Raw genomic sequence first — 24,938 nt, forward strand, 5'->3', positions numbered from 1 at the left:
TTTTTATAGAAGATCATTTTCTTAATTTCAATATACAGTCATTAAAAGAAAAGAAATAGAAACAATAGAGAGAAGTAACTGCGTAGACATCACCAAATTGAGCTGACACCTACATCCACACTTGAATAGCCCTGAGAAATCCCACATTAATAGCAATCTGGAGTCTCAGGTGAGAGACGGGTCCTGGGCAGTGCATCCGTCCCCTGGGTGAGACTTCAAATTGCAATTTGGGGGCTCCCGCTTATAATCCCAGACCACAAATTGATGTCATTAGTTTGCACAGAAAAATGCAGCTCTGGTTTTCCTTTAACTTTTACAATGCTGTTTGTTTCACCTTGTGGGTCATAAGGCTTCTTAGACCCTGGTGGGGAGGGGGAAGCAGGGCTGGCCAGGCCCTCAGGGGCTTAAGAGATTCCAAGACCCACTCCCTTTCTCATCTGAAGGGCCACCTGACTTGCTGGTCTGCTTGTAGGCAGGTATGTGGTCCAGTGTTGGAGGCCCGCTCCCCTACTTCTGAAGCCTGAACAAGACTGAACGTTTCCCTGACAACCTCCCAACTTCTACTTGACAGACCATGTTTTCCCAGCCCTCCCAAATGAACTCTATCTACATCTTTCATTCATTTTAAGTTGAAAAAACTGATAGCATCATGGAATTGCTAGCTGTTCCTAGGCACACACACCGTAAGATAGAAGTACCAAGAATGAAAATGGTGTATCAGTAACCAGCCTGGGCCTGGGGAGTCTCAAGGGGCTCTTCTGGGTCCCTGAAATCACACTGTGTGAAGACAGAAGGAGGCCGCAGATATAGTCAAAGGACTTTTAACTGAGAGAAAGTCATGTTCTGGATAATTGTATGGAGGGATGGATCGTAAGGTTGGCAGAAGCAGTACCACACACTCAGAGCCAGGATGTACCTCAGATGCGCCAGGACCACCGCACAGCCGCCTTCTGCCATGGTCCCTTCTCTCTGCCACCCCACCTGGGCTGCGGCTGTGCTCACGTCTGAGTTCTTGAAAGTGAAGTCGCTCAGTCGTGTCTGACTCTTTGCGACTCCATGGACTGTAGCCCACCAGGCTTCTCTGTCCATGGCGTTTTCCAGGCCAGAATACTAGAATGGGTTGCATTCCCTTCTCCAGGGGATCTTCCCCACCCAGGGATTGAACCCAGGTCTCCCGCATTGCAGGCTGACGCTTTACCCTCTGAGGCACCATGGTCCCTTCTCTCTGCCACCCCACCTGGGCTGGGACTATGCTCACGTCTGAGTTCTTAATAAGCCACAATAGTGGATATGACATTTTAACTCCTACCCTAATTGGTAGTGGAGCCAAATGATAGCTTTCTTATTTGTTCCCTAATTTAAAAGCTATCCCAGAATAGTGGATATAGTATTTGTTAAATTATTATTCTTTTAATAGCTGAGTTTTTTTCTATCTATTCTGTGTAATATGGTTCTACATGTTAATCAACAGGTCAGGCACTGTCTGGTGAGGGGTAACTCTGGCTAAGAGAGTGGGGAATGGACTCTCCACCCCCTTGAAAAGAGTATTACCTCTACTAGGAATTCTTTACCATGACACTCTACAGATGACCTTTTACGGAGAGTGAGTGCTTTGAGAGAACACTGGCTGAGTAGTTAGATGAGAATAATCCAACTCAGATACACACCCTACCGAGGAGTAAAGAGCCAGTCACAACTTAAATATCAGCAAAGAATAATTTTAATACTCACATTTAAATAAGGGATGATATGGCTTACCCTGAATCCAAATTGGGGGAATCAGGAGTGACCCGTAGATGGAATGTCCAGCTCACAGCCTCTTCCTGATCCCTGTTGGTGGCTGAGCTCTGGTGGCTGCCTGTTGGCACGGATGCCAGGACCATTGCTGGTCGGGGGTGGGGGGATGGTGGCTAGAAGGCTTCAGTGTAGAGACAAAGGCAGGGCTGGAACAGGAAGAGGAGTGTGGCCCGGTGGGCTCCGAATTCAAGCAGCCTCAGTGAGCCCATGTTCAGAATCAGTATTTCCCCGAGGAGAAAGTGTTTTCCTACTTGCACATTGCCTCCCAGTTCACCCAGCACAAGAGCAACCCCTTTCTCATGAAAGTTGACTTTCATTAAAGCCAACTTTATGTAACACATACTTAAGATCAAGGGCCGTGAAGCTGGATCTGCCTGGGCTTCCCGTCCCAGCTCTACCTCTTACTAGCTTTGTGACCTTGGGCTATTAGTTAATCTTTCAGTTCTTAAGTTTCTTCATTTGTAAAGTAGGATAATAACCTACTTCATCTGTCCAGTAGGATAATAACCCCAAGTACCTATCCCGTGGGGTTATTATGAGGATTACATGAACTCGTTGAAGTGCTCTGAACTGGCTCAAAATAATCACTGTCTATATGAACAATATATCTTGGTTTGAGAATGAGAAATTTTCACTTGACAAAAACTAAATTTAACAGCTTTTTGCACTGGTTGTTTGGGAGATTGTAAGCCTTTGTATCTTCAATAGCCCAGATGTGCTTAAAGCTATGATCACATAAGGACATTTTTGAAAGACATGGACAGGATTTGAAATTTTAAGGATGAAGTTGCAGGCTAGCATTCTCTAAATTTCTATTTTCTCAGTGTAAAGAATATAACATCTGCAAACAACAGCTGGACAAATATTGGAAGATATAATTCCAAGTTCTTGCCATGTTGGCAAAAGCTGTTGGGAGAGAGAGAGAGACCATCTGCCTTGTATCATTACCTTTTTATAGCCGGAAGAAGAGAAGTTGGATGAGTCATTTTATCAACGCAAGTTTTCGAAAGAGCAGACCTAAGGAAGCATTGTCAGGGGCATCCTGGAAGCTATCAGATCACATGCAGCAATTTACTAAGAAGGCCTAGGTTATTGGGGCAGGTTGATAGATTTTATGTTGTTTATCTAGAGAAGCTTAGCTGAGTTCCAAGCATCTATTTGTGTCCTTGCCCTACATTTCAGGGCAAGGAGTGGGTCGTTCAACTTCAGGCAAGGTGCTGGCCTGAAGTCAGTCTGCCCATAAAAGGGAAATGGCAGGAAAGATTGTCTGAAAAGGAAGCAGAGACCTGGAGCTTCAGTTAAAAAGTGGGCTGGTGTTGGCAACACTAGTTATCTTAATGAGCTTCGGGCAGGACAGGTAGACCACCAGCTGTTTGTCCAGCTTTCCTCAATTCAGTTCAGTTCAGTCGCTCTGTCATGTCCAACTCTTTGAGACCCCATGAACCGCAGCACACCAGGCCTCCCTGTCCATCACCAACTCCCAGAGTTTACTCAAACTCATGCCCATCAAGTCGGTGATGCCATCCAGCCATCTCATCCTCTGTCATCCCCTTCTCCTCCTGCCCCCAGTCCCTCCCAGCATCAGGGTCTTTTCCAATGAGTCAACTCTTCACATGAGGTGGCCAAAGTACTGGAGTTTCAGCTTCAGCATCAGTCCTTCCAATGAACACCCAGGACTGATCTCCTTTAGGATGGACTGGTTGGATCTCCTTGCAGTCCAAGGGACTCTCAAGAGTCTTCTCCAACACCACAGTTCAAAAAGCATCAATTTTTCGGCGCTCAGCTCTCTTCACAGTCCAACTCTCACATGCATACATGACCACTGGAAAAACCATAGCCTTGACTAGACAGACCTTTGTTGGCAAAGTATTGTCTCCGCTTTTTAATACAGCTGCACTTACTAAGGCCAGTCTCTGGGGCTCCCCAGGTGGCACAGTGGTGAAGAATCTACCAGCCAGTGCAGGGGATGCAGGAGTCATGCGTTCAATCCCTAGGTCAAGAAGCTTCCCTGGAGTAGGAAATGGTAACCCACTCCAGTATTCTTGCCTGGAAGATTCCATGGACAGAGAAGTCTGGCAGTCTGCAGTCCATGAGGTTGCAAAGAGTCAGACACAGCTGAGCACAAGCACAGAACTCCAAGTGATAGACTCTTTTTTACAATTTATTTTTATTTTTGGCTGCTATGGGTCTTCGTTACTGCATGCAGGCTTTCTCTAGTTGCCGGGAGCAGGGGCTACTCTCTAGTTGTGGTTTGTGGGCTTCTCATTGCAGTGGCTTCTCTTGCTTCGGAGCATGTGCTCTAGGGCACATGGGTTCAGTAATAATGGCCCACAGGCTTAGTTGTCCTGAGGCATGTGGAATCTTCCCAGACCAGGGATGGAACCTGTGTACCCTGCAGGCGGATTCTTAACCACTGGACCGCCAGGGAAGTCCTAAGTGATGACTCTCACTCTTTAGGGAAAAAGGTGAGACCAGGGCAAACCAAGCAAGGGAAAACAGTCGGTGACAGAGCTACTGAGGATGCAAAGCAAATGAGACAGAGAAACAAGAAGAGGCGTCAGGTCAGCAGTCAGCATGTGGGCCCAACCCCGTGGCCCCTGAACTTTGCTCTGGGGACCCTAGACTTCTGCTCCTGCGTTTTCCATCTGTAAAATGTAGGGGTTGGAGAGCACGTTTCAGGTCCCCCTGGCTCAAACCTTCTTTGTTACTAAATGGTTCTATAACCCTGCCCATGAATTAATCCGGTGGAGCAGAAGACAGAAGTCCACATTTTCCACCTCTTGGCACACACTCCTGCCCTCACGTGACAGGTGCTTCCCAGGGTGGGGACTATGAAAGATATCTGCCTTCCCCTCTTGTGGACTATAGGAGACAGTATTAATGCCCACCTGGGAAATATGTCCCTCCTGGTCTGGAATCTAGCCCTTTTGAGGCTCTCTGGGGCTGCTTCTGACCTTTTGCTACTTTGGGGAAAAGATTTAAGAAAATTTTTCAATGTCTCTCCTTCCTTTATGATCCCCTGTTAAAACAAGCAAACCAACAAAACTCCTTTCATCAGGGTCTGGCTGGCTTCTTTCCTGTGTCTGACCATGGTTATCGTGTGGAATTTCTTTGGGTTGTGCTCCTGGTTAATATCCCTTTGAGTCATTTCTTCTGACTCATGTTAGATGCTTCAGAATGCTCCCAGTAGGAACTGTGTACTTTCTTAGAGGTAGAGGTTGGCTGTGGAGTGACAGCCTGGGGAATAGCATGAATCTATCACTTCCGAGCAGATTAAACCAATGCATAGATCTTCTTGCCCTTTAACCAGAGCACGAGGACACTATGTGATGTGATATGAATCAAGTTTTCTAGTTTCTAGGTAGTTCATAGGGGTGACAACCATGGTTTGAAACCACTGACTTAGTTCTGTAAAACAAAACCGTCCAATCAGACCCAATGGAATGCTAATTTGACCCAGGGAACTTGGGAGGCCAAGAAAGCCGAAGCCCTTATCTCCCTTGGCTCTGTGTTCTGAGTTGAAGCCAGCCCCATGGAGCAGAGCCAGGACCCAGTTATCCCGGTTCCCAGCAACTCATGTAATTTATTTTGCTAAGAAATAGAGTTGGTTTCTGTTGTTTGGCTACTAGAATTTCATAGGATAGATTATTTGGGGTAACAGGATATCAGATTAATCATCCAAACCTCAGTTATATAGCAATGCGTAATGCTTTCTCTTCCTTAGTATAATTTTATAATATCAACTCTATTGGGCTTCCTGGTGGCCCAGTGGTAAAGAACCCGCCTGCCAGTGAAGGAGACACAGGTTCAATCCCTGGGTCTGGAAGATCACTTGAAGAAGAAAATGGCAACCCACTCCAGTATCCTTGCCTGGAAAATGCCATAGACAGAGGAGCCTGGAGGACTCCACAGGGTTGCAAAGAGTCGGTCATGATGTAGCAACTGAGCCTGCACACAGGCAGCTGTATTATCATATTACATAGAAAGCTTAAGAATTCTGAAGTTATATTCCCCTTTCTCACACCTCCCCCCGTCACTCTGGCAGAGTCCTGAGGTTTGAGGAGGTTAAAGAGAATTTTCATCAGGAATTCTCATTGCATCACTTTTGTAATGAAACATTGTCCTGTTTTGGTGGCTTTATTAAAGTGATAGGCATGGGAAACCCACTTGGTACATGAGCCAAGTTGAGTTTGGTTTAGAAAAATCTGTATCTTACTTGCAGTTTGTCTATATGGTTTGTCTTCGTCCAGAAGTTCTGGTTTCTCCGTTCAGAAGGCATTAAGGCGTTAAGCCATAGAGCCGCTGCCAGCACCATCACCACCAAGACCCTTCTTCTCTGCCTCCTCCAGTCTTGAGTTCTGCTCTGAAGTCTGCTGAGTGCTGGTGTTGTCAGCCAGGGAAGACCGTGGCTTTCCTGAGGGCTTCCTTCACTCTCTAGGCTGGCTGACATACGGGGGGAAGCCAGGGACCCAGGGTCCTGTGGGGACTGCACACAGAGGGTGTCCCAAGGGTTTGGTTATCAACTTATCTCAGTTGGCTTACAAACCCCAGGTAGATTGTTTCTGGGTGTTTTGATGTAAATGAAAATTACATAGAATTCTCAGCATTTACATAGATGGGACCCTAACTAAGACTGGCAGCCCTGAGTATGACTCCTGGATGATTTTGGTTGCTGCTGTGAACCCACTTTAGACAGCGAGGATGCTTCCAGTGGGAATCAGAATATGGCCTGCCATTATGAGGAAGTGAAAGTGAAATCGCTCAGTCGTGTCCAACTCTTTGCCACCCCATGGACTGTGGCCTACCAGGCTTCTCCAGCCATGGAATTTTCCAGGCAAGAGTACTGGAGTGGGTTGCCATTTCCTTCTCCAGGGGATCATTCCAACCCAGGGATCAAACCTGGGTCTCCTGCATTGTAGGCAGACGCTTTACCCTCTGAGCCACCAGGGAAGCCCAGTATACAGAATCAGAAGCCAAAAATGTGTAAGAATGTGTATTTTATAGTTCCTTTAAACTGGCATGTAACTCTTGTGTTGATGTTCGAAAGTAAAACAGTCTACCTCGTTTTCTTCCACTTGGCTGCTGTCAATAGGAGCTCAAGCCAGCATTGTGAGACTCACGTATCAAGGATGTGACATGCAAGTCCTTTGTCATCCTTAATTGTTTATTTGTTTTTCTCTCCCAAAATGAGATAAATTTACCTATGTCCAGCTGCTTCTTCTAGCAACAGCAATCTGACAAGTTGAATTATTCTATTCACATACACTCACACTGTCTCATCTAGTGGATCTTGCGTGTATGATACATACACATAGATAAAAAGACAGGAGCTCTCTTGGTGGTCCAGTGGTTAAGGATCTGCCTTGCAATTCAAGGGACACCAGTTCGATCCCTGGTCCGAGCAGATCCCACATGCTGCGAAGCAGCTAAGCCTGTGCGCCACCACTACTGATCCAGCACTGTAGAGCCTGTAGCTGCAACTACTGAAGCCCACACACCGAGAGCCGGGGCTCCCCAGTGAGAGAGGCCACTGAAATGAGGAGCCTGCATATGACAATGAAGAATAGCCCTCACTGGCTGCAACTGGATAAATCTTAACACACACACATCCCTTAATTGACTTTGGACAGTCGAATGCAGTAGTCTACAAGAGGTCCTGCTATCTCATTCTCATTACAAACATTATAGGGTATTTTGTTTGGGGTGTGTGTGTGTATGTGTGTGTGTGTGTGTATGATGTCCAAGAACTGTCATATATGTACTGTCATTTGAAACACACCAACACAACCCTGACCTTGTGTTTGGAACTTTACATACTTTTCTAAATCATCTCAACATCCCCATGAGATCAACTGAGTTGTTATGGCCATTTACAAATATGGAGAACAGGTTCTGAGATCCTCCTGAGAATTCAGGATTACTACGTATTGGAGTTGGAATTTAGACCCCAGCCTCTTACTCCATATCCTGACTTCCTAACCATGAGTCTTTCCTGACTGCTTAATTCTCATGACAGTCCAACAACACAAATTCAATTTTATCATCATCCCTATTTTACAGATGAGAAAACTAAGGTGAAGTGACTTGGCTAATGTGCCTACATTATTGGTTTTCTGGCTTTGATTGGATTCAGTCATCTTTTATACCAGTGAAGTTCTGACAGGCAAGATAAATATCTTAAAGTAATGTAGAGCATGGAATCGGTCCACCTGACCACCACATGGCTGATTTGGAAGGTTACTTTATCTAAAACCATAAAGGTAAACATAACTTTTTGCAAAAATAGTAATCAAAATAATTTCCTTGGAAAAGGTTATTGATAGGGGCTTATTAATAATACACAACAAATATTAAAGGTGTATTAGGTGCCAGAGACTATTCTACATGTATTAATTCATTTTATCTTTCCAACAACCCTCTGATAAGGGTTCTGTTAGTCCCCATTTAACAGATAAGGAAACGGGTTCCAAGAGGTTAAATAACTTGGCCAGGCTTACACTGCTAGAAAATGGTAGAGCTGAGGGTTGGCCTGGAGTCCATGGCCTTCACCACTCTGCAGGATCGCCATGTTAGTCTCAGTTTTGCGTTGCGTTTCTTTGATTTATCCGTGAAGTCACCCTCCTGTCTTCCCTCGTGTACTTTGCTGACCATGAGGCAGACTGTCTAGGCACGTGGGGATACCTTTGTTATTACGCTCCTGTTCTGACATCTGGATTTCTCACAGGTCCATCGAACGAAATACACTTTAGCATCATTTGAAAAGTAAAAAAAAAATAAGTCTCCTTTAGTGGTTAAGTACATTGCTATTTAAGACTCATTTCTAGAACAATAGCTGACAAAATAAATGTAGAACTAGATTTTGGTGCCTTTTTCAAAAGTCCTTAGCCTTTGTTAAATAGGTTCTGGAAAACCTCTTTGTCTGATACATAGTCACTGATCAGACTCATCGTCCATCACTCACCCACCTCATAACTGATGGTCAGGACATGCTCCTCAGGTGTGCCTCCCTCGGCCCTGGGCCTGCTTCATCTCTGCAGTTTGTCTTTCTCAGGAGCCAGTGTCTTATAATCGCTTAACAAGAAAGTATGTTGGTCAGTCATGGGAGAGACCTGGGCTCACCTGCTGCTTCCAGCCCCTGCTTCCTCAAGCACAGAAGATTCTGAAAAGAACAATAAAATTAAACTGGTGCAAGAAGTTGCTAACTCAGGTGAAATCTATGGAGTCTTTTTTGAAATCAGAATTTTTTTTTTTCCTGTTGTTTTGCTTAGGAAGATCCCATCTCTTCTGATAAGTGCCTGAGCGCCTTTTAGAACTGAAATTTCAATTTTCTTTAGCAACTAAGATCTCAAAGCTTGCTTCTGTGAGGGAGTTCGAAAATCACAGAACTCCTCTTTCAACCTGAGGCTGTTTGCTAAACAAGTTGTCATATCTTTCAGAACAAGACATCTATTTTTTAAAGACATTTAGGTAGAAAACACATTTTAAAACATATGCATCTCTCACAGGGTTATTTTATTTTCTAAATGAGATGTGGAGAAGGGACTCATTCCATTCTCAAGAGAAGGTCTTTCTATCTGTTTGCAAGGGATAGAACAGGGTGGGCGAAATGGCTGGGGCTTTGGATGTCATTTGGCCTGGGTTTGAATCTTGATCCATCATTACCATTACTTAGGGCTCTGAGCCTCCACTTCCCCATCTGTAAAATGGGAACTTTAATGCTATAGTTGGGTTTCCCAGGTGGCGCAGTGGTAAAGAATCCACCTGCCAATGCAGGAGACACAAGAGGCATGGGTTTGATCCCTGGCTTGGGAAGATTCCCCTGGAGTAAATGGCAACCCACTCCAGTCTTCTTGCCTGGAGAATCCCATGGTCAGAGAAGCCTGGCCGGCTACATCACAGTCCATGGGGTAGCGAGGAGGTGGACACAACTTAGTGACTGAGCACACACACAGTGCTGTGGTTATCTGTGAACACAGAGGCCCGTTATAATTATCCGGAGTAGACATGATGACAACAACTTGATGATTTTTTCTAGCCCATAATTTAGAAAGAGCAAATGGTAACTTAATAGGTAATAATAATAATGAGACCATTAGGAAGCCAACAAAAGATTAATGATAGCTGTGAAGTGTAGGGAGAAAGGCTGGAGTCTTGAAATTAGATGACTTTTAATCTTGACTTTACTACTTACTAGCTGAGTTGCCCTGGGCAGGTTATTTCATTTCTCTCAGCTTTGATTCTCTCTTTTATAGAATGAGGACAATCCTATTGGCCTTTTTATGTCTCAGAACTGTCAGGAGTCTCAGGGGAAATAACAAAGTGTGTTTTGTAAACCAGAAAGTTTGAACCAGCTTCCTGAGGTCTTGGGTAGGGGGTGGATGGGTTCTTTTTTGTTTTTTTTCAGTATATTTGTTTTTAATTGAAAGACAATTGCTTTACAATACTGTGTTGGTTTCTGCCATATGTCAATATGAATTAGCCATAGGTGTACCTATGTCCCCTCCCTCTGGGAACTCCCTCCCACCCCACCCCACCCCTCTAGGTTGTGACAAATCCCTGGTTTGAGTTCCCCGAGTCATGCAGCACATTCTCACTGGCTGTCTGTTTTACAGGTGGTAATGTACATGTTTCCGTGCTACTGTCTCCATTCATCCCCCCTCTCCCTCCCCAACTGCCACGTCCACAAGTCTGTTTTCTATGTTTGCATCTCCATTGCTACCCTGCAAATAGGTTCATCATACCGTCTTTCTAAATTCCATGTGTATGTGTTAATATGTACTTGTTTTCTCTCTGTGACTTACTTCACCCTGTGTAATAGGCTGTAGGTCCACCTACTTCATTAGAACTGACTCAAATGCTTTCCTTTTTACAGCTGAGTAATATTCCATTGTATATATTACCACAGCTGCTTTGTCCATTCATCTGTCGATAAACATCTAGGTTGTTCTCACGTCCTAGCTAGTGTAGATAGTGCTGTGATGGGCACATGTGTCTTTTTCAGTTATGGTTTCCTTGGGGTATATGCCTAATAGCGGGGTTGTTGGGTTCTGTGGTAGTTTTATTCCTAATTTTTTGAGGAATCTCTATACTGTCTTCCATAATGGGAGGACACTGACAGCCTGCCCCAGGGTCCCAGCCAGTCCACCCACCTGTGTTTATAAGTGTGTATCTTTGGATGCATCTAAGATGACTAGATAACACACCATGTTTCCACAGAGAATGTTTCTGCAAAGCAAAACATGAGATACTTTTTCTGGGACACATGTTTTCAGAGTTCCTCTAAAGGGTCTGAGTGAGGCCTGGTGAGGAAATTTCGGTTATATTTGCAACTGGAGAAAGGTGAAAGTCAAGACAGGAATTTTTATTGAGAACAGTGAGAAGACGAATACCCTAAGAAAGGAAAAGGCCACAATAAGTGGAGGGAAGAAGTTTGGGACTTGGAGCAGGATTTCCACTCTCCGTTATTAAACCTAATAATTCATGGTTTCGCATTTGGGGGAGAATAATCAGCCATTGTGCTCCAGTGGAAAACATCCAAGGTTGAGTTTCCAGAGAGTCTGGGCTTCCTCTGGCCCGGGTTTGACTGGTGTCTAGAAGGAGAAATCACTGTCTTCTGCATGTGTGCAAAAGGGCAGGCGTCTGAATGGATATCTCTTCTTTAAAAAAATGTCTGTGATGATAAATGTGTGCCTGGGATCTGGGGGAGCTGGGAATTCCTTGGTAATGCTCGTTTCTCATTTCTGTCCGTGGCCCAGAGATAGACACCAGCCATATTTGAGGATGGAAACTCTTCAGCCTTGCCGTGTTCTCCTGCCCCTTGAGAGTCATGTTCTGTTTGAAAAGAGCTGAAAAAAAATGAAGGCTGCTCTTTCACTTGGGATAAGAAAATCCTTCTCAAAGCAATAAGGGCTCTGTGAGACTAACAGGATCCGTATGTCGAAGCTGGCTGCTAATACATAGCATATGGGCCAGCACACTTTCCAAGCTAGAAATATGCTTCTAATTCTCCAAAGAATGCCCCAGTAAACTCCAGAAAGGACCATTACTTCGGCGACGGGTGGCCGAGGCTCAGCTTCTGGGCTTCATAGGCCTGTTGTTCTGTGGAGTATGAGCCACAGATAGGGATTGAAAAGGTCCAGGTGGCCTTAAGATGGGTGGTACAGGCTTGTAGCCCCCTCCTATAGGGCCCTGTGCTCCCCCAATATACCGTGGGTTTGGTCTCTTCTGTTAAGGGATATGCATCGATTGTTTGTTAAACTGAGTGGAAACATTTTATCTTCTGCTGGCAAAGACAGCATTATGTAATGGAAAGAACACTTACCTGGGAGCCAGGTGGCCTGGACTCTGGGGCCATGCTGGCTCTCACTAGATACGACCCTAGGGAAGTCACTTTACCTCTCTTTTCTTTTTTTAGTTTAAAAAAAGTTGTTGTTGCTTTTTATATTTGTTTGGCTACGTTGGGTCTTAGTTGCAGCACGCACGATCTTTCATTGTGATGCTCAGGGTCTCTAGCTGTGGCCTGAGGGCTTAGTTGGTCTGACACATGTAGGATCTTAGTTTCCCAGCCAGGGATCAAACCCATGTCCCTTGCATTGCAACGCAGATTCTTAACCACTGGACCACCAGGGAAGTCCGTACCACTCTTCTCTGACCAGAAAATGAGGAGGTGGGACATGGTGATGGTTGGGACCCCTCCTGCTCAGGTCCATCCAGAATCCATCCAGAGGAGAGTGATGGAATAAAGCAGCCACAACCAGACACACCTGCCCCACCCCCGGTGCTGTGGCCCCCACATTATAATCCACTGTAGCGTGAAACAGGTGGCCAGCCCAGGTTCGATGCATGAGGCAGGGCACTCAGGGCTGGTGCACTCGGATGACCCTGAGGGATGGGATGGGGAGAGAGGTGGGAAGGGGGCTCAGGATGGGGGACACATGTACATCCATGGAGGATTCACATCGATGTATGGCAAAAACCACTACAATATTGTAAAGTAATTAGCCTCCAATTAAATTAATTTTTTACAATTAAAAAAATAATAATCCATTGTAGCGCTGCGCACTGCAGGCGAAATTCACGAAAGGTAGGGGAAAGACCTTTCATTGCTCTCAGGAAGAATTCCGTCCTAGGTCTCAAATGAGTAATCGGAAGCAAACCGACTGCCGAGAGACAGGCGGCCCCTCCATTCCTATCATATTTCTTCTGAGCTGGCATTTGGAAGCCTCTGGATTCCTGCTTCATATTCTCAGAGTGGCGTGCTCAGCATCCTCGCCCAGCCTGTTCCTGACTTCTCACTCCTCCCCATTCCATTCCTGTCCCACCAAACCATCCCTTTCTCTGCAGCCTCTGCTGGGTTTTTCCGTGGGATGCTTTGTCTGTAGGATGGCGAAGAAGGCTGTGCCCCTGGTGGATATGTTGCCCCACGTTCCCCCTTGCCCGCCCCAAGCAGGCCCTTTGATCCCTGTGTTTCACTGAGTACAACCGTGGTTGCTTCATCAAATGAGCACAGACAGAGACCCACAGTGGCTCTGCCTGCAAGTCCGTCACCATGGCAACGAGTATTCCCTCTGCTCTACTGTGCAGAGAAAATGGCTGTTAAAAGGAAGGGCTTGCTGAGTCTCTATTACTCAGTCTGTTTTGTCCAGGCTCCTCCTTCATACCGGCTTGCAGACGCTTCATGCATTCAACCAAATGTCCATTAGCCTTTAGCTTGCTGATTTACTTTACCTAAGAGGAGGAAAGGCAGAAAGAAGTTGGATCCCAATGAATAATAGCACTTCTGCTACCCTAAGAATACATTTTCATGAGCAATGGTTATCTGACTTAAGCAGATAATTGAGGAACCGGGTGAATACAGGAATCCGTGAGATCCGGTGCAGTGTGTTTTGTCTTAATGGGTGGAGTGCACTGATGGAGCATGCGTGCATGCATAGCTAAGTTGCTTCAGTCATGTCCACCTCTTTGCAAGCCTGTGGACTACAGCCTGCCAGGCTCCTCTGCCCATGGGAGTCTCCAGGCGAGAATACTGGAGTGGGTTTCATGCCCTCCTCCAGGGGGATCTTCCTGACCCGGAGATCGAACCCGCGTCTCTTATGTCTCCTGCATTGGCAGACAGGCTCTTTACCACTAGCACCACCTGGGAAGCTGGATAGAGCCTATGGGTATTCAAGTCAAATGTAGTGTCATAGCCAAGGGATGCAGGGGGGCCACGGGGCAGAGACTCCAGCATTGTAGAAGAGTGACTGACTGATCGGGGTGACCATGTTTGATCTCTGTCTCCTCTGACACAAAGAGGTGGATTGGTCCTATAGTCGCAAGGGAGGTGAGTGTTTGTTTGGCATCCCCTCCCCCAAAATTAGGTTGGATCTTCACGTCGAATCCTTTGTGGTGGTTAAGCTCTACGGTGTGGGGAAGTGGCAGGAAGCCCTGTGTAGGGTTGCAGACAGCAGGCTTCCCTCTGAACACAGCTGTGGGGACCCTTCAGGCTGATGATGAACGTGCAACTGACTGGGCTGCCATTTCCATGAATGAAGGGCTGCTGTTTGGAAGCAGGACGCTAAGCTTTCTCAAAAGGTCGGGAACATTTAGGGCAGCGTTCACCCCAGGTCTCCCGGGCGGCCTGCACCGTCTGATAGAGGACAGCAGTTGCACATGAAATGACCTGGATCGTGTCCACTCCTGGCTTTGGTGTGAGGAACTGTAATGACACGTTCTCAAAACCCAAACAACCTCCTCTCTTCGCTCTTTCTGGAAGTGGGCGAGGAGACTCTGTTTTTGAATGAAAGCTCTAGTTTCCATCTCAAAACTGCGAACGCACGTTTAAACTGGACTTTTTGTCTTTTCCAGTTTCTCTGCAGGTGGATATTGTTCCCAGCCAAGGGGAAATCAGCGTGGGAGAGTCCAAATTCTTCCTGTGCCAAGGCAAGTACCCCTATCACACTGTGTCTCAGGAAACCCACCCTGCAGGGCAGAGGCCACAGCTGCATCTGATGGGCTGATGGTGTGCCTGGAATCTCAGTTCACCCTGTGACCTGGGAAGTGCTCAGACCATCTCCCTTCCCCTCACCACGTTTGCCCCGGTACAGTGAAATGTGCCCTGTGAACATCCACCTGGTGATGGAGGAGATCGAGGGATTTTCTTGGGAAGGTCAACACAGCCGCCAGACCCCTGCTCTGGGTGCCTCCAGAGTTCCGTGAATGACACTGGAGAGCAGGGCTGCTTCAGAACGAATGCTTCAGTGGGTCAGTGTCTGGATTATTAGAATCTCCCGGAGCAGGAAAACACAAGAAGCCCTAAAATGTGCCTGAAAAAATACTGAGTGCAGCCATCTCTTTTGTGGTGAGGACAGGCGTCCTGGGTTTTCCAGCTCTCCAGTGAATTCCAATATTCTGTCCCATTGCCTGCACCAGAGCTCAGAATTTGTCAAACCTGGTGTCCTTGTCTTCTGTTTAGAAAACATATCCCATTTCCACAGCTCAGCTAATTATCAGGAAATGTCCTGCAGAGGAAAGGCTTCCTGTGAGGTTCTGGAGTCTCTGTATGTGACATGCCTGGGATTGGGAACATGAAAGGACCAGGAAAGAGCTGAGCTAGGTGTAAGCTGACATCCAGCAAGCCGCTTTCGGCAGGGAGGGGTTTGAAATGCTGTCACGATTTGCACGGGATGAGGCGGCTCGTGGCCGCTGGATGTCTTCCCTCCAGCTTTGCCTTCATTGCAGCTATTGAAACGAGCCGGAGAGGCCACCATGGAGCCCACAGCGCATCTTGCAAAGGGCGATATCTGTTGAAAACATGATGGGCCCTGAAAGGAGGGCTGCTGCATTTCTGTACTAAGCATCTGTGCCAGGTGGTGGGGTGGGGATGCAGGCGGGGCAAGGGCGCTGGGCAGAGAGGACGCTGTGTGAGAACCGTCCAGGATCCCAGGGCCCTTGTCCCGGCTCAGTGTCTGGACAGCTCAGCAGCAGCCGTGTCCGAGCCTCTGCGCTGCCTGGGGAACGGATGATGGGCGATGCTGGCTACCTTCTTTGAAGCATTTCAGCAGATGTGTTTGCCTGTCTGAGGCGGGGGGCAGGGGGGTCGGGGGGGCGGTGTGCTGAAACGCCAGTTTGTGCAGGCAGGTGGTGGAGCAAAAGTGGTTGGAATTTACACTCCGAGACTAGCCGGTATCTCATCTTCTATTTAGGAGACCAGAATCTAAGCCCTTGAAAACAAGCTGATGAGTTGGCTAACCAACTAGCCCTTGAGCTCAGATCCAGGATACTAATTCCCCTTGCCCCACAGTCTGCAGGGCTATAAGCTACTAGTTCAGTGCCTGCACACAGTGGGTCCTCAACAAATATCTCTTCCCTCACTAGGGATAGGCCCACTATGAGAAATATCAGCACCAATGTTTGTTGAGTTCTTTCCAAATATTAAAACAGAACAAACACAGAAGCGACCAACATGAATGGTCACACACACACACGCACACACCTCCCACCTCGTTATCAAACCTGTTGAGCCCTTCCTCAGGAGCTCTTATCAACTACCTACTGTCTCCCAGAGGGCACTTTGTCTTTTCAGCATCAGTGGTTTGAAAATAATCTCTCCCTCTTCAGTGGCCGGAGATGCCAAAGATAAAGACATCTCCTGGTTCTCCCCCAACGGAGAGAAGCTCACCCCAAACCAGCAGCGGATCTCGGTGGTGTGGAACGATGACTCCTCTTCCACCCTCACCATCTACAACGCCAACATCGATGACGCCGGCATCTACAAGTGCGTGGTCACTGCAGAGGATGGCACCGAGTCAGAGGCCACGGTCAATGTGAAGATCTTCCGTAAGACCCCCTTCGTCCTCCTTCTGTATTCCCTGACCTCTCCTTTGGCCGGGAAGACAACACGGGTAGCAGAGAATGGGGTGGAACACAGGACTTGACTGGGCCTCTTTTCTGCTTTTCTCTAAGTCTTTTCTGCATCAAGATAAGAGCTCCAATATGGGTTATTTTGATCGTTTTCTGTGGGTTTTTTGGAGGGGGGGCAGGCGGGGGCCTACTGGTTTCAAACTAAATGTATTATTTCATGAGGTACTCTATACAAGGGTTTTCCAGTAAGGAAAGGAATCTGCCTGCCAATGCAGGAGATGTAAGAGACTTGGCTTAGATTCCTGTATCAGGAAGATTCCCTGGAGGAGGGCATGGCAGCCCACTCCAGTATTCTTGCCTGGAGAATCCCATGGACAGAGGAGCCTGGCAGGCTACAGTCCACGGAGTCGCAGAGAGTCAGACATGACTGAAGTGACTTAGCACACGTGCACACACTCTACACAAATAAGATTTTATCAGGGAGTTCTATAGTGGTCCAGTGGTTAAGAATCCACTGCCAATGCAGGGGTGTAGGTTCGTTCCCTGGTAGGGGAAGATGCCACATGCTGCAGAGCAACTTAGCCGATGAGCCACAGCTGCTGAAGCCTGCACGCTTGAAAACCTGTGCTCTGCCACAAAAGACGCCGCCTCAATGAGAAGCCCATACGCCGCAACTAGAGTGTAGGCCCCGCAGCAACAAAGACCCAGTGCAGCCAACAATAAACAAATAAAAACTAAAGTAAAATTTTAAAAATGTTTTATCAGTATGTTTCCTGAAAAGTTGTTATATTTTAATGCCTATTTAACACACGTGTAGGTTATATCAGGGGATTTGTATTTTTTTAATTAATTTTTTTATTGGAGTATGTTGTGTTAGTTTCTGCTCTACAGCAAAGTGAATCAGCCATCTGTATACAAATATCCTCTCCTCCATCCAGTGTGATTTTAAATGATCCTTGGCCAACTCCAGACTCACAACTGTGTTCATGCTGGTCACAGCTACCTCGCCCTGGCCTCGATTCTCTAAATGCACGTTACACCATTCCCAGAGGGTGTGTGTTCCCCTCACCCTTCCCCAAGTGTTGACTGACTGTTTTACGCCTCAGTTTATCCCCTCTTATTTCACTCTTTCCTGCTGGCAGTGGAGTGCAGAGGCTCGGTGGGGTGGGAAGGGTTATTATCTGAACATTCTGTGCTGCTCAGAGCAGGTGGTTCCTGTTGCCACTGAAACCAATCTAAAGGTGGCATCTCATTATCTTGTTATCATGCGTCTGTCCTGTTGGCCAGGGTGATGGGGGGTGACCACTAATGGAACAGTATTGATTGCCATAGTATTTATTGCCATAAGCCTGCCTTTCCTGTTCTAGTCTTCAAAATTCTCTCTGCCATAGATAGGCTGGGGTTGGGGTGTCAGACAGACTGGGGGACAGAGAAAGGACTGATGGCTCCTCCTATTCATTGTAGAGTAGATGTCCCACCAGTACGTTGTGTTCCATTAGCTCCATCCACACGGTAAAGACACACCTCTCCCTCTGTAGACCCTTTTCCGCACAGAGTGATAACCTTAGCACTCTGAATAGACATTAACTGCCAAACATGGCTGAACATATTCCTCTTGTGCCATCTGCTTTGCTGCATGTTTGGCCAAGTGACGGGTGGAGCCCGTTGGGTACCGCTGCATATATGGACTCAAATCCAAGCGGTAAGGCACCAGTGAAAAGGGGTTTTTGTGGGAGAACCACTGTTTTCCCTCACTCTCCTCTTGCCCCCTTTTCAGAGAAGCTCATGTTCAAGAACGCGCCAACCCCACAGGAGTTCAGAGAGGGAGAAGATGCCGTGATCGTGTGTGACGTGGTCAGCTCCCTCCCCCCAACCATCATCTGGAAGCACAAAGGCCGAGATGTCATCCTGAAAAAAGATGGTGAGAGCGGCAGCCGCCCCTTCCCCTGGGCCGCTGAGCCCCTTAGGGTTTCTACCTCTGCCAGCTGCTGAGGCGCCCCAGCCCAAACTCAGACTCCAGTGTCCCAGAACTGCATGCCGTTTCCAGGCTAGCGGTTGCATGTCTATAGCTTGTATATTCAGGCACGTGACTTTCTCTCCAAAGGAAAATACAGATTTCCAGCAGACTTTTGCTCTTGGCTCTATGTCAGAGCCAGGGACAAATTATCTTATTTCAGCTTAAAGCCCGTCCCCACTTCCAGCCCTCCACCCACCCCCATGAGACTCAAGGTAGGAAAAAGGCAAGGTTCAGCGCTCTGCCTGCCTCTGTCCCATCCTCTGACTGATCCTGGGACAAACCTGCTTCTTGTCTTTTCTAGTCCGATTCATAGTCCTGGCCAACAACTACCTCCAGATCCGGGGCATCAAGAAAACAGATGAGGGCACTTACCGCTGTGAGGGCAGGATCCTGGCCCGCGGGGAGATCAACTTCAAGGACATTCAGGTCATTGTGAATGGTAAGGAGACCTGGCCTTCCTGCTCTCCCCACGGGTCCCGCCTTGGCTCGTCCACGCCAGCTGAGTCCACCCCTCCCCCAGCCCACCCCTGTCCATTGCCTTATTTATTCATTTGTTTGTTTTTAAAGACACTCACCTTTTGGGTCTCCCTCAACTATGGGGACGTCCAGTGCAGTTCTGTAGCGTCCTTCATTATCTTGCAGCACTAGAAACTTGCCCCATGCTTCCTAATAAATTCTTCCTTATCCTTCATTGTCCTTGATGTTACTGTAATGGTGAAGTTAGTCCCCTGGTTCAGTGTTCAGAGAAAATATTATTATCAATTCAGGCCTCAGAATAGTCAGAATCATAGTCCATCCGTGGGTTTATTAATCTTAATTTGCAATGTCAAATAAACACACCCGTGGAATTGATCTGACATTTACAACATGTTTAGAGGAAATTATAATGTCAGTACTAAGAAAATAAGTAAATCATGGTTGAATTGTTTTAGATATTGAAATGTATTTTTTGCCAAACTGTCTCTCTCATTCCTTTGGTAAAAACCAGTTTGTGCACAGAGTTGTTTAGGACAGTCCAAGAGAAATGTCACTCTTTGGTGAGCTAGTGCATTTCACATTGGTATTAACCATTTAATTACTGAGAAAGAAAATTTTGAACCTTTTCCAGTATTAAGAGACCCCCCTTTAAATGTCAAGTTCTGCCAGTCATGGAGGTTAAGATGAGTATGCACTGATTGAAAAAATATATAATGATAAATAGCTACTGTAAGTTGAACACCACTTTAAAATAAGGAAGACATTAATATAGCTTCTAAATCTGTATTATTGAAAAGCAATATTATTTTATGTTGTTATACATATAACATTACTAAGTATTGTTGGGAAACACTCATGCATGCTTGTGGGTGAATTATTTATCCAATTTATAGTAATTGTTTAGTGCACACCTGCATTTAGATCCCTTACACTAAAGGTCTGCAGCTACCCAAGACCCCCGACCCTCTGACTCGGGGTCCCCCAAAAATGCCCCTTCTCCAGGCCACCGAGTCCTTTCAGGTTTTCCCAGCCCCCGCTGACAGCCCTTCTTTCCTTCAGTGCCACCCACCGTCCAGGCCAGGCAGAGCATAGTGAATGCCACCGCCAACCTCGGCCAGTCCGTCACCCTCGTGTGCAACGCCGAAGGCTTCCCGGAGCCCACCATGAGCTGGACAAAGTAAGAAACCGGCTTGAGCCTTTATGACCGACTAGCAGAGGAGACCTGGCAGGGCCTACTCTGTGTTGGCGTTTCCAGGGAATGGGGTGGGCAGCTGGGGACCAGCAGCTCCGAGAGCAGAGTGGACTCTTCCAGTAAGATCTGCTTGCCTTGCGTGTGCTTTGGATTCCTCCATCTTCAGTCTGTGGGGCAGAACCAGAGGCCCTCTGTGGAATTTTGGAGGATGCCGTTTGCAGCCCTTAGGCAGAATCGGAGATTTGGTTAAAGGAATCACACAGAAAGAAATAGAATTGAATGTCTTAACTTTCCGTGCAAGTTCAGTCTTGGACATGCGTTCAGTCTGCATTTTATGGAAACTAATTAAAAATCAACCTCTTAGCTCTGTCGTCAAAATCACGGTCCTTCCCGTTTCTGTGCCCGGCAGGGACGGGGAGCAGATAGAGAATGAGGAGGACGAGAAGTACCTGTTCAGCGACGACAGCTCCGAGCTGACCATCAGGAAGGTGGACAAGAACGACGAGGCCGAGTACGTCTGCATCGCCGAGAACAAGGCGGGCGAGCAGGACGCGTCCATCCACCTCAAGGTCTTCGGTAAGGACAGTGCAGCCAAGGTCATTGCTCTGCCACGGTTTCTCTGGCAGCTCGCCGTCCATCAGCAAGACCCTGTCCACTCGGCCTGGGAATCAGCCCCCAAAGTAGCTGCTTCTCTCCAGCTCCCACCGCCTCAGCCCGAGTCCAGGCCATCTTGGTCCTCCACCTGGTCAATGAGACCGACTCCCAGCTGACCCCCCTGCTCCCCATTGTCCCCCTCATCAGCCTCCCCAACTCCCAGTAGCTGGAATGACCTTACATGCCACTCCTCTGTTTCGAATCCTCCAACGGCTTCCTGTTGGAGGCATAAAATCCAGACTCCTCTTTGGGGGTAAGACCCTATCTGCGCTCGCCCTGACTTCCTCCCTGACCTCATCATCCCTCCACACTTACAGCTCTCCAGCCCCAGAAGCCCCCTTCCTCTCCCTTAGACACACTAAGCATGTTCTCTGTCTCAAGGACATTGCTCCGGGTGCTTCTTCCGCTTGCAGCCTCATTCTGCCAGATCCCCTGCAAGCTGCCCTCTGCTCATCCATTATCCAGATCTCAGCACATCCTTCAGATCACCTTCTCAGTGAACCCTGCCCTCCCTGCTCTGACCCACGCAGCTCCCTTATCACTGCGCCCACCCACTCCACTGACCTCTTCTTCAGTGCCCTTCTCCCTGCCTGAACTGATCTCATTTACATACTGGTTTGGGGGATTGCTTTTCCTGCCTCCACTAAGCGTGTGAACTCCAAGATGGCAGAGCACCGGCTGCCTTATACATCACTTTATCTCTGGCTATCCAGATAGTGCCAGACTTCATAATAAGTGAAAAAAAAAAAAAAAAGTGAAAATGTTAATCACTCAGTCACGTCTGACTCTTTGTAACCCCATGGACTGTAGCCCACCAGACTCCTCTGTCTATGGAATTCTCCAAAGAGTACCAGAGTAGGTAGCCATTCTCTTCTCCAGGGGATCTTCCCGACCCAGGGATTGAACCTGGGTCTCCTGCATTGCAGGCAGATTCCTTACTGTCTGAGCCATGAGGGAAGCCTGTAATAAACAGGCCCTTGTTCAGTGTTAGTGACCAAATGGCTGCCTCTGTCTCCCTTTCTTCCTTCCCTGACCTGTGTGAAGCAGGATTATAAAAGTCATGAAAAGAAACTCTATATCTCTACTCGCTTTGTCTCTATAAACTCAGTTAACTTCCATTCATTCAGAGCTGAAATGCATTTTGACCTGACTTTGAAAAACGAATTTGTGGCGGAGAGATATTTAACCTTTCCGCTCTGTCTGCTCCTCTTTTTTAAAAACACAGATCAGGGAGTCCAGTGTAGATGGTGCTGCCAGAGAACAGACACTGCAGGGGCATCCCTGATGCATGCAGCTCCTTGGTGGTTATAGCGCATGTGCCTGGGGAACCTTGCCTGGGACCCGCTTGTTTAGCTCAATAAGGAGAATGCACTGATGTTTGTAAACACAGACCTTTGAAAACCAAGCATTTCTGCTATCCTAGATGAATCCTGCTTATTCATTGATGACAGTTGGACTTAGAAACAGGTTATCAGTTGGGTCGAAATTAACTGTGCATACTTGTGAGTGCAGCTAAATTTCTCGGAAAATATTCTTGACGATGTTTTCTCTGATTTCGACTGGTCTACCTCAGACTCTGATATTAAGTTTTTCTAGATGAAAGACAGATGCCTTTGTTAATATATTCCTTCATTTCACAATTTCTAAACCGGAGTATAATTCCTTTGCAGTGTTGTGTTACTTTCTGCTCTGTGAGAGCAGGAACCAGCCATATGTGTACACGTGTGTCCTCCCTCTTGCGCTCCCGTCTCCCGCTGCATCCCACCCTGGTCCTCACGGAGCACCGAGCTGAGCTCCCTGTGCCAAGCAGTGCCCCCACCAGCTGTCTTACACATGATAGTATAGATATCTCAGTCCGGACCTTCCAATTGGCCCCACCCTGTGTCCACATGTCCTCTATATCTGCGTCTATATTCCTGCCATGAAAATAGGTTCATCAGTACCATCTTCCTAGATTCTATATATATGCGTCAATGTACGATATTTGTTTTTTCTTTCTGAGTTACTTCACTCTGTATGACAGACTCTAGGTTCATCCACATCACTACAAATAATCTGATTTCATTCCTTTTCATAGCTGAGTGACATCCCATTGTATATATGTACCACATCTTCTTTATCCATCCATCTGTCAGTGGATATTTAGGTTGCTCCCGTGTCCTGGCTATTTTAAATAGTGTTGCAATGAACTTTGGGGAACACGTGTCTCTTTGATTTGTGGTTTTCTTAGTCACTCTGATTTTAAGTTTTTCTAAGTGAAAGACAGATGCATTTGTTTGTGTATTCCTTCATTTCATAATTATTTATTGAGTACGCTTGTTGCTGGACAGAGGGGCAACAGAGGTGAGTAAGAGAAGGTCTTTTGACCCCAAGAAGCACAAAGAGGGAGATAAATATATACACCTATAAATTATAGTAAATGATGTTGGTTAGCAACATCTGAGTACCTGCCATAAGTCCAGCCATTGCCAAGGTTACAAAAATGAATAACATACACTCTGTTTTCATCAGTGGGTTCATAGGCTAACACAGATAATCATAAAATTGTTAGTGACAACCCATTATGATGACTTCATAATAACAGTATCCCTTATGAGTATAAAGTAGGAAGTGGCAAATAGATTCAAGGGATTAGATCTGATAGACAGAGTACCTGAAGAACTATGGACGGAGGTTCATAAGATCGTACAGGAGGCAGTGATCAAAACCATCTCCAAGAAAAAGAAATGCAAAAAGTCAAAATGGCTGTCTGAAGAGGCCTTACAATAAGCTGAGGAAAGAAGAGAAGTGAAAGGCAAAGGAGAAAAGGAAAGATGTATCCATTTGAATGCAGAGTTCCAAAGAATAGCAAGGAGAGATAAGAAAGTCTTCCTCAGTGGTCAATGCTAAGAAATAGAGGAAAACAATAGAATGGGAAAGACTAGAGATCTCTTCAAGAAAATTAGAAATACTGAGGAAACATTTCATGCAAAGATGGGCACAATAAAGGACAGAAATGGTATGGACCTAACAGAAGCAAAACATATTAAGAAGAGGTGGCAAGAATGCACAGAAGAACTACACAAAAAGATTTTAAAGACCCAGATAACCATAATGGTGTGATCACGCACCCAGAGCCAGACATCTTGGAGTGCAAAGTCAAGTGGGCCTTAGGCAGCATCACTACAAACAAAGACAGGGGAGATGATGGAATTCCAGTTGAGCTATTTCTAATCCTAAAAGATAGTGTTGTGAAAGTGCTGCACTCAGTATGCCAGCAAATTTGGAAAACTCAGCAGTGGCCACAGGACTAAAAGGTCAGTTTTCATTCCAGTACCAAAGAAAGGCAACACCAAAGAATGTTCAAACTACCCCACAGTTGCACTCATTTCACATGCTAGCAAAGTAATTCTCAAAATTCTCCAAGCTAGGCCTCAACAGTATGTGAACCGAGAACTTCCAGGTGTTCAATCTGGATTTAGAAAGGCAGAGGAACCAGAAATCAAATTGCCAACATCCGTTGAATCATTGAAAATGCAAGAGAATACCAGAAAAATATCTACTTCTGCTTTATTGACTATGCCAAAGCCTTTGTGTGGATCACAACAAACTGGAAAATTCTTAAAGAGATGAGAATACCAGACCACCATACTTGCCTCCTGAGAAACCTGTATTCAGGTCAAGCAACAGTCAGAAGCAGACATGGAACAGCGGACTGGTTCCAAATTGGGAAAGGAGTACATCAAGGCTGTATATTGTCACCCTGCTTATTTAACTTCTCTGCAGAGTACATCATGCAAAATGCCAGGCTGAATGAAGCACAAGCTGGAATCAAGATTGCCAGGAGAAATATCAATAACCTCAGAAATGTAGACACCACCTTTATAGCAGAAAGCGAAAAGGAACTAAAGACCTTCTTGATGAAGAGGAGAATGGGTGAAAGAGGAGAATGAAAAAGCTGGCTTAAAACTCAGCATTCAA

At 46.5% G+C, this 24,938-nt stretch overlaps 1 protein-coding gene across 24 annotated transcripts in view; it reads left to right on the top strand.

Moving 5' to 3' along the window:
• The window catches only part of NCAM1 (neural cell adhesion molecule 1), a 346,316-nt gene that overhangs the window by 257,345 nt on the left and 64,033 nt on the right, over window positions 1–24,938 (top strand). For all 24 annotated transcript variants that reach the window (XM_043899399.1, XM_043899300.1, XM_043899309.1 and 21 more), the window contains exons 2-7: window positions 14,644–14,718; window positions 16,396–16,614; window positions 18,416–18,559; window positions 18,957–19,094; window positions 20,192–20,309; window positions 20,734–20,900. In XM_043899399.1, the coding sequence (XP_043755334.1) occupies window positions 14,644–14,718; window positions 16,396–16,614; window positions 18,416–18,559; window positions 18,957–19,094; window positions 20,192–20,309; window positions 20,734–20,900 (861 nt within the window). The remainder of the gene's footprint in view (window positions 1–14,643; window positions 14,719–16,395; window positions 16,615–18,415; window positions 18,560–18,956; window positions 19,095–20,191; window positions 20,310–20,733; window positions 20,901–24,938) is intronic.

Source organism: Cervus elaphus, chromosome 1 (assembly GCF_910594005.1).
Source record: "Cervus elaphus chromosome 1, mCerEla1.1, whole genome shotgun sequence".
In the NCBI taxonomy this organism is placed as follows: domain Eukaryota; kingdom Metazoa; phylum Chordata; class Mammalia; order Artiodactyla; family Cervidae; genus Cervus; species Cervus elaphus.